We start from the raw sequence: 10,419 nt of genomic DNA, 5'->3' as shown, positions 1-10,419 counted from the left end.
TAACACTCACTCACTTAACTCTCTAAGTTGGAGGCTAAATATTTTTGACTTCACTTTATTTGACTTTCGTTGTTGACACTGTTGTAACACTTCACTTTGTTTTCATGCCGCCCGATCAGGCGAACGATCTACTACTACTCACACTTCTAGCTTTTCTAAGCTCTGTGGCGTCTAGCTTTTCTCTAAAAGGGGTTTACTCCTTCTATATAAATCCTAAAAGCTTTTTAGGTTTTTATTTTATTAAACTGTTTCAGTTAGTTGCTGACAAAATTTTTTTAAATTTTTGCTGATTTGTTTTATTTCAAATTTCCGTTTCGTTTTCTCTCCACCACACAAAATCTTATGATTTTTGGGTGATGGTTGTTTATCTTCTTTTTCTTTTTTTTTTAGTTAAATTATCACAAAAAAATTGTTATTAAAAATTAAAAGTTAAGCCATTAGAAATGTAAGAAAAAAAATATTACAAAAGTTTTTTAAAAATATATTTATATATATATGTCAATAAAAAGTTATTATTTCTTCAATATTTAATATAAGCAAAATTAAAAAAAAAACACACTAGTTCACTTACAAGCTATAAATAAATTTTGAAAAAAAACTCAATTTCAAATTCAAAAAAAAAGTAAAAAATTTTCATAATAAAAAAAAACAAAACTTTTTTTTACAGAAAAAAGCTCTAAATAGCTTTGTTAAAAGCTCTATAAAAGAATCTTTTTTTTAAAGAAAAACTTTTCAAGCGTACCGGACGCTTTTACACAAAGCTTTCTATGTTTGTATGTATGTATGTTTTTTTCTTCTTCTACTAAGATTGAAAAAGTTTTGATAAATTTATACCAAACCTGACACTTGTCCTTATCAATCCAACTGTTGAGCAGCTCTCAACTTGGCTAAAATTTCACGTTTTCTTCTAAGTTCTTCTTTAAGTTTAGCCTTTTGCTCCATCAACTGTTGATCTTCACGAGTCAAAGCTTCACATAACTTAGCGGCTTCACGCAAAATATTCACCTTGGGTGCACGTTCCTTATCCTTAATGCTGGGTATTTGCTTTTTCAAAGCCTCAAATAGATTTTTCAAACCAATACGTCTTTGACGTTCCATATCATTGTGTAAATTACGCTTCTCAATTGTATCGGCAGTCTCATCCACACTATAGTGACGTTTCAAAATGCCATTGGGCAATTGGACAGCGGTAACCAAATGTTTGGTTTTCTTACCACGATGTTTCTTAGTGGGTGGCATGCTGACAACCGAAGTGACCGAGGCACTCAATTCACTGCTATTCAAAAGATTCGAATTATTAGCAGCATTGGCCAATAAACGTTTACGTGATTTATCATTGGAACTTAAGGTATTGATGGGTACACCGGTTGATGAATCGCTTACTACTACGGCCATCATTTGTTGTTGCTGTTGCACGTATTTAGTGGTATATTGATTTTGATAGGGTGTAGCAGAAGGTGAGGGAAAACGTGAATTATTAACAGATTTAACCGGACTACTGCTAGCTGGGGTATAGGGGAATTCATAGGAACCGCGACGTGGTGGTATGGTGCGTAAGCCATTAGGATTCTTAACAATGCGAGCAGCACTAAATTTATCAGCAACCTTAGTTTGGAGAACACGACGATCCTTATCCGAGGGATTTGTGGGTAATTTTTTGTCATTGATTGAAACCACATCGATTTCTTCTTCTGCAAAGAGAGATGGAGGGAAGAAAGAGAAATTAGTATTTGTTTTTTTTATAAATAAAGCTTAATACAAAAGAGGAGATTTTTATTAAGGGGAAATGAAAATAAATCCTTTCGCCAAGTCAATAACTTTTCTTTAAAAACTTTTCTAGTTAACAAGCAGTTTTAACAGACAATCAACTTGTAACTATAACTTCACTTCAAGTCAATACTTAATAAAAACAAATATTAAATAAGAGCAGCAGCATATTATGTCATCATTCTACTTTTTTTTGACTCATAAGAATTGAAGAAGAAGAAATAACAACATAAAAATACATGTCGTCATCTTATGCTAAAAGAACATGAGGAAACCTCCCATAACAAAGCAAAAACACCACCACCCACACTTTAGAATTTAATCCTACTTTTATACCCAAACGTTCGTGTACACTGGTAAACAGAAAACAAAACAAAAAAATTCTTACATTTAGTCTTTTGCTATATTATAAAGTTCATATACACTTTAAGCAATTATTCATTCATAGAGAGCTTTAAGTACTACACATCATAATTATTATATAACATCAGGCAAGCAGGCCGTTTAGCAGGCGGCAGCAGGGTAGAGCTTTGCTATTTTTTTGGAGCACACATGTAAAAATATGTAACACACACACACACACATATTCTTAACGATTATAGATCATTGAAGTAGAAATATGGCAAAAAAATGCAATGACTTTTAAAGCCGATTATCTATAGAGAAGAAAAAGAAATGTACTTGTTCTTTTTTTTTTCTTGCCTCCAATTGCTTCCTTAACACAATTGTGAGGAGTAGCAAAAACAAAACATGTTTAAATTATTAAATTATTCTTGTTGTACTATATATATAAACATAAAAATATATCTATAACTTTCCTAAGTCAGTGACCTTTGGTTTGGCTGGTGTATATATGTATGTATATATGGGTTGTAAATCTAATGTCAGTCATGTTGTTTGGTTTAAAAGCAAAAAAATGTTAAAACTAGCAAAATAACTGTAATATTTTTGGCGCCCTTTAGACGATTTCTTTTTTAGGGCTGGTATAATAAAATCATTTAAAGGCCATAAATCCTAAAAGACAACAACACTAACAGCAAATATAAATGGTTTACAACTTAAGTTGAAAAAGAAAAATTTTGTAGGAAACATTAAAAAAGGGAAGGGGGGATGGGAAAGCAAATTGTTTAATGTATACATTATTTAGAAAATAAGCTTAAAGCTTTTAAATTATCAACTTAAAAAAAGAGGGAAAACCTTATTTGGCATAATTATAGTAAAAATTTAATCCAAATGTAGAAATTTTAAAAACTTTAAACTTGTTTAAAGCATTTAAATAAAAGAAAAAGCTTTAACGTAATAATACGTTGTAAAAAAGCATAGTTTTGGAAACCTAAATAACAGCTTTACAAATTTTAAGTTATTTAAATATTACAAATGTACAGCTTTTAGTATTTTTAAACTTTTAAGCTAGAAAAGCTTTAGAAATCCAATTTTAATGTTTTTTTATGCTTTAAGGAAAAAATTTTTAGTCTTTTAAAGTCTTTTCAAGAGAAATTTCATGAAGTAAAGAATTTTATAAAGCTTTTAGAAGCTTTAGGAACTGGAACTATTGTTTTAATGCTACAATTACAATAAATTTAAAAAAGCTTTATACAAGTTGTACTCTTCTTTATTATTAAGTTATAAATGTAAAGCTTTTTGTTTTTATGGTTTAATGAAAAAAAGCTTTTAGTATTTTCAAGCTTTATAAGCATTTTTAAGAGAACCTTATTAAAATATAAGAATTTTATATAATTTTTAAAAGTTTTAGGCACTTGAAAGCTTTAATTATAATAAAATTATATTTTTATTTTAAAACAAATATTCCAGGACAAGAAAAAGGATATTTACTCCTACTGCTTAACTATACAATACTTTTTTTTTGCTTTATTTTTTCAAGGTTCAAAAGCTAATAAAAGAAAAAAATTAGAGTAATATTATAAAAAAAAATGTATAACGTCTATAGGTATATAAAGAAAGATAGCTAGTTTTGTTGGTGGTAGTGGTGGTGGGGTGGCAAAAAGAGGCTATATACACTTGACGTTAACAACAGCAATGCGGCGTCAAAAGCGCTCGACACACTTAAAACAGAAATCTTCCGCCTAGCAACAACAAAACACTAAATACATTTCAAGAAAACGAAAAGTGGAAAAAAAATTATTTAAAATGTATTAGTGCTCTAGTCGAAATTGTATGTTGTTGTTTGTGGCATTGTTAGGCCTATGAAGAAAAAAAATGGCAAAAAAACAACAACAAAAAGTAATAGCTAGAAATACTATAACACAAACAATGCCTATGCTTTGAAAGCTAAACAACGACAACAACAACAAACCATAGCAATAACTAACACAATAGGCCGATCGAACGATGTGACTGGCCTTACTCAATTTTTTAAACCTTATAGGGTTAAGGGAACCTAATGTTTTAAAGGGAGCTTCTTTGTATGTATATGTTACGAGAGTTACAGTTGATTTGAATATTTCTTTTGGATTTTATTTTTTTTGTCGATTTTTTATTTAAATTTTAATTAACATTTCACAAATATGCCGTTACGTTTTAAATTAACTTAAAAAATAAATTTGTTTTGGTATGTGTGTTTTGTGTGTAGTTTTTTGTTGTTTTAAATTTTTCAAAATTGGAATAAAAATATAAATTTTGTATGTGTTGCTAGCCTAAGATTTGAATATTAGACCACAGCAACAATATACAAACACACAATCTTTAGCTACGCATAAATTTTGTTGATATATAAAGGCAAACGTTTATTTGATAGTTTTAATCTAATATACTAACGCACAAAAGTAATGCTCCACTAGCACCCTCTCTCCTTTTGACGTCATCACCAGCGTAATATATTTTTCTTTTTAACTCCCAGAGTGTTAATTAATTTCCCAAGATTTTTTTTTTCAAAAATTGATTTCTGTAAATTTTGCCAGCCTATCTTACGCACTATAACATTTTCTTTTACACTTTTAAACAGACCCCCGAGCTCCTCCAAATGTCTAAGTGTCCGCCACCTAAGCTTTAGTAACACATAGCACCATCAACCTTTAAATATTTGATTTTACCTACATACATACATATACACATGCGAATACGCACGAAAGAAAAAAAATAAACACATATGCAAAACACATATGTTCTTATCTAAGATTTGCGATAATTTGGGGCGTATTTTTTTTAGTTGCTGCCAAAAGCAAACGTCGCAACGGCTGGTCCTATATAGTATTATTAAATGTTGGCAACTGTTTAAAACAAAAAAAACTAAATGGAAAACTTTTATAACCCAGAAATTTTAATTTAAATTGTTTATAGAATTGTTATAAAATAACAATTTAAAATTTTTTATAAAATAATTAATTTTTGAGCAATTATGAACTAATGCTTTTGTTTTAATCATTAAAAAAAATAAATTATAAATTTTTATTAGTAAATGCTTAAAAAAATTACCAAAATTTAGCAATAATTATTTAAAGCATTACCTTGAAAAGAAAACAATTAATTAAGTTGTAATTGCAAAAAAGATACATTTTTTTAAATTATTAAATTTTGGTAATCTATAAGTAATTTTGTTGTAATTAAATAATTTTATATATTTTTGCAGTAATTCCTAAGTAATGCTTTATTATTTAAAATTAATGCTTTAATAATTTTGATAATAAAAAACAATTTGGAGTTTCCTTAACATTCTTTAAAATTGTATCAAGTAATTGCAAGTAATGCTTTAGTAATGTTCTTAAAAATTTTACCATGTTATAGTTTTAAAACTGATATAAACATTTGTGCCGTAATAAAACACCAATAATTGCCAGTAATGTTAAGTCAATGCTTATTAATTATCCAAATATTAAAAAGAAAACTTTAAAAATTTTGTTAAATTTAAAGTAAATATATAATAATTTAACTATTTTGAAACTAATGCAAGCAATTACTTGGTAATGCTAGCCATTTTAAGTAATGCATTATTCTTTTAAGGTAATGCTGAACAAAATTCTGCCATTTAATTAACAAATTTGGTGTTTTTCCTTATTGTTTTTAGAATTTTTTAAAGTAATTACCAATAATGCGTATGTAATGCTAAAGATTTTTAAGTAATGCTTTTACAAATTTTAGCATATTTTATATTTTTAACATTATTGGTGTAATAAAAAGCACATAATTTCAAGTAATGCTAGTTAATTAGCAAAATATTGAAAGAAAACTAAAAAAAAATTATATAATATTGCTTCTGTTTAAGCTTAAGTAATGCTAATAAACTATTACCACACATTTCTCTAATTTGGAACTAATGCCAATAAATTTTTAGGTTTTATTAGTAATATTTCTTTGTCTCTATTTTAAGTTACTTTTTCACAATAAGTAAACAATTATCTTTTAATAATACAGATATCAAAGCGAATCTGGTTGTATATGTGTGTGTGTTTAGTTTAATGGTATTTGCAAGAATTATTATTAGGTTTTTTATTTTTGTTTTATAATTATATATAATAACATGTGCAAATTGCACTAAAATTGTGATGTATGATGATGGTGGTAGTGGCAAAAAGTAAATAAAAACATGTTGAAATAATAATAAAGTTTTCTGAAATGATATACAAACAACACAATCATTCATGGTATCGAGTAAAAGATAGATACATTTGGGAATTATTTGACCATATATATAAAAATATTTTTTTTTTTGTTTTTGCTGGTATACAAACAACAAAAATTATAATTAATTTAATTACATGCTGTTACCGATCTTTTTTTTTGCTGTTTGTTGAAAACCAAATACAAATACAATAATCTAACTAATAAATAGGCAAGAGTGGTAATGTGTACCAATATCTGAAAACTTGTAGCTTTGTGTATCGTTCTAATGTGTTTTTTATTAGATTTGCTTAAATTTACACTAAGGCCTAATATTTCAATTAATTCTAAAGTAAAACTTTTAAATTGTTTTAAAAGTTAAATAGCATTTGTTTAATTTACAATTGTTTAAATATTTATTTTAAATTATATGTGTGTGTTCGTTTTAAATCACATGTTACCGATATAGTTTTTTTCTTTTTTTTTTTTGAAAAATATATTTAAATATTATGTTGTATGTATGTATATTTGTTTTGTAAGCACGTGCCTATTGATAGTTTGTATACTTTTTGTCAACCTCCCCCCCCCCCCATATATGATTTCGCCCTTCGTTTTGTTTTAAATTGGAATTTACCAAAATTTTTATGTAGAAGAAAAAAAAACCTGTCTGTTCGTCATATTATTTGACTTGACAACGAACAAAAATATTGGTTTTCTTTTTTTCTATTTTAATCTGAACGCATTTTTTTTAAGATAACAATATGCTTTTGTTAAACAAGTTGCTAATTTAAATAACTTAATGATTGAGTGAAAAAGAGCTTAAGAGGCATTTTTTTTTAATTTTTACTTGCTTCAATGCTTTTGTAATTGTTTAAGTTTTTTTTTTATTTTTGCAATAACATAATTACAAGTAATGCCTTAACAATGCTTAGACTTTTAAAGCTTTTTTTATTAAATTTATTTGTTTTAATTCATATTTTAACTTAATTACTTAAATAATTAAAAGTAATGCTTAGCTAATTTTTGCAGTATTCTTAAGTTTTTTCATAGTTTAAAGTAATGCCCTTATAATGCTGTTACTTTTCATCAACTTTAGTTAGAAATTTCAATTTCAAAAAAAAAAAAATATATATATATAAATTACTTCAATATTACATTACATACTTGAACATTAAACACACTTAAATAATTAGTAGCTAAACAAATAATGGCTAATATAAGCAGTAAATAGTTTGTCTAGTTAACAAAAAGCTGCGGGTGGGTTGGCGTGTGTGTGTGTACTTTTATAGGCCTATAAAACAAAAAAAACTATCCCCATATTATCACTTTAGCAGTAAATGTTTGTTGGGAATCCCTTAAGTGCTTCTCTAGACAATGAAAAATTCTAAACATTAAACATACCACACCAATGCCACCTAAGACTACTAAAAATGCCTTTTCTAGGGCTAAGTAATGTTATCTGCAACGTCGGCCAGAGTTTTCTGAACTTTACTTTAGGTACACACACACACACTCTCATGCTATAGCAAATATTTACAATACATAGTCATAAGTATATACAAACATACCCAATAGTTCATTAAAGAGTCAAAGTATCCGAAAATACCGCAGACATCTTTATAAACAAGTTAGAAGATAATTGTCACTTTAGTGTCTACTTTGTAAGCGAAAGAGTGGAAACATAAAAAACTAACTTAACCAATTTCTCTGTCTCTTCGTAATCTATGAGATGACAATTGACTTCCTCATAGGACAATCACATGTTGTGTGGACAGTAACCCTGAGTGGTAGTGTTAGATAGATAGGGACTGTCCACACGATTTGCAGGGTATTTTGTATTATAATTAAAAACTGCGTAGTGGGTAAGAGCTCCTCCTGCTTAACAGTTAGTAGAAGTAATTGTCAAACAGGAAGTGTTTACTAATAGAATTTGTTGCGGAAGTACATGCCATCATCATCACACCCACTAACACACAGCACACTTACGATTTTAAACAAATAAATATGCAAAATGTTATTACATGAATATAAAGTGTATAAGTATTCGTAATTTTAATGAATGAAATAAAAAAATTTAATTAAAATTAATTGAAATGGAATTTTGAAAAAAAAAGAAAAATATACAATTTCACTTGATTAACTAGAGAGAGAGAGAAAGAGAGCGAGAAAAAGCTCAAATTTCCTGACAAATGAAAAAAAAAGAATAATTTAATGCTTAACTTATTACATTGCTAATAAAATTAAGTTAAATGTCATGCAACTAATTTTAATACTTTATGGTTAATTTTATATAATGCTGTGTTATTTTAGGTAATGCCTTAAAATGTTTATGTAATTTTCTTAATAAATAATTAAAAAATATAATCTAAACTATTTTTCCTAATTAATTTTTACAACTAAAAAATTCCTTTTATACAATTACAAGTTGCATGAGCCATTTTACTCTATTTTGCAAAAGTAAAATAAAATAACAAAAAAAAATTTAGTTACAGAAATAGAAAAATAAATGTCTCCCATGAAATGAAAATAAAACCAGCAATTACTATGTCTAGTTTTCTTTCTTTCTTTTTTTTTCTATACAAAAATCCTTTCTCTTCTGACATTTTTCAAATATTTTGCTATCTTTCTATTTTGCTTTGAATAAAATAATGCACACCATAACAGCTATATAGAAAGAAAAAAAGAAGAAACTCTCGTCAGTCAATCATAAAATACATAAGCTACACATATCCATACATACATCTGTAAGATGACTGACTGCATTGATGCATTGTTTAGTTGCTGTTGCAGCATTAAGTTATGTAGAGAATTAGAGGAGTAGAGTAGGAGGTAGCAGCTTCCTTCTCCTCTATATTGAAACTAGTTTGCCGCATTTATAAAGTATTTAGAAGTTGGGGAGTAAGAGGCTCTAGAGATAAAGGAATGCACAAGGCAGCAACTGCTAAACTCAACAAGTGACAAGCTTGCTTAGAGAGAAAAGCTTTATTTTTTTGCAAATATTTTTTTTATTTCTAGATAAGCGCGTGTTATAATTTTTTTGCACACGTTTTTCTCAGTTTGCCATTAAAATAAACAGCGTTCACACTAGCTTCGTTTTAAGCTAAGTCTAAAGAATTTTTGAAATTCTTTTAATTCATATGTCGTTGTCATCTTTGTCGCCGTTGTTGTTGTTGTTGCTGTTTTAAGCCAGACGTCTGTCCTCTTTTCCTGTATACAAGAAACGGAGGTATTTATGTTCAAAACAGTATATAGTGGCTGGTTTTGTGGGTTTTTCTTTATTATGCCTGTTCACATCATACAATTGTTTAGTAGACGACTTGTTGTCTTGTCTTGTCTCGTCATAATGTCTATTTGAATTTTATGGCATTATTTGTTGTTGTTATTGTTTTTTCTTTAGCTTAAAACTCTATTATTTGTTTGTGGCAATATAAACATAATACCGCAACTGAGTCAAGCCAAACATGCATATTATGCATTAGAGATTGTTGCTATATGTCGTTTGTAAAACTGCCAGTTGTAAGTATTATTATTGTTAGAGTACGACTGTCTCATGTCCTCCTATCGAATTCCAGTTTTAGTTTAGTTGTATGTTTTTTTTTTTTATTAAAGCTAAAGCAACAATTTTTATTATCTTCTTACACCACCAACCTACATTCCTTTTCAACAACCAACAGAGGCCCCTCAAATTGTTGCACATACAAAAAAATGCAGCACAAACACGTGAAACTATAAAGTGAATGGAATGACTGCTGTTGTAAGACAAAGAAAAAAACCCAGCATTTTCATAGTGATTTGAAAATTATTACATGCAACATTTAGAAACAAATTTTTTTAAACAATAAAAAAAATTCAGCACATAGTTTTGGAGGTCATTTTTGAAATTTATAAAAAAAAAACCTATACAATTAATAAAAATAATTAGCAAACACTTGCTGCTAGATATTTAGTACTAAATCTTATCTCTCTCTTTGCAAAAAAACTTGTTTTAATAATCGAAATTATACAAATCTTAAATTATTCTTTTTCTTAAGAATTAAATTAAAAAAAAATTTTCTGCCTTAACTTTATCGCAAATATTTAATAAAACAAAAAAATAAA

At 27.7% G+C, this 10,419-nt stretch overlaps 1 protein-coding gene across 2 annotated transcripts in view; it reads right to left on the bottom strand.

The window, feature by feature from the left end:
• Positions 1 to 800: 800 nt before the first annotated feature.
• LOC111690376 (myc protein) overlaps positions 801 to 10,419 on the bottom strand; it is a 48,124-nt gene continuing 38,505 nt past the window's right edge. For both annotated transcript variants that reach the window (XM_023452846.2, XM_023452845.2), the window contains exon 3: positions 801 to 1,691. In XM_023452846.2, the coding sequence (XP_023308614.1) occupies positions 856 to 1,691 (836 nt within the window). In that variant the 3' untranslated portion in view covers positions 801 to 855. The remainder of the gene's footprint in view (positions 1,692 to 10,419) is intronic.

This window comes from Lucilia cuprina, chromosome 3 (assembly GCF_022045245.1).
Source record: "Lucilia cuprina isolate Lc7/37 chromosome 3, ASM2204524v1, whole genome shotgun sequence".
Lineage (NCBI taxonomy): Eukaryota > Metazoa > Arthropoda > Insecta > Diptera > Calliphoridae > Lucilia > Lucilia cuprina.
Note: the sequence above shows the minus strand (reverse complement) of the source record. Positions and strands in the feature narration are given on the sequence as shown.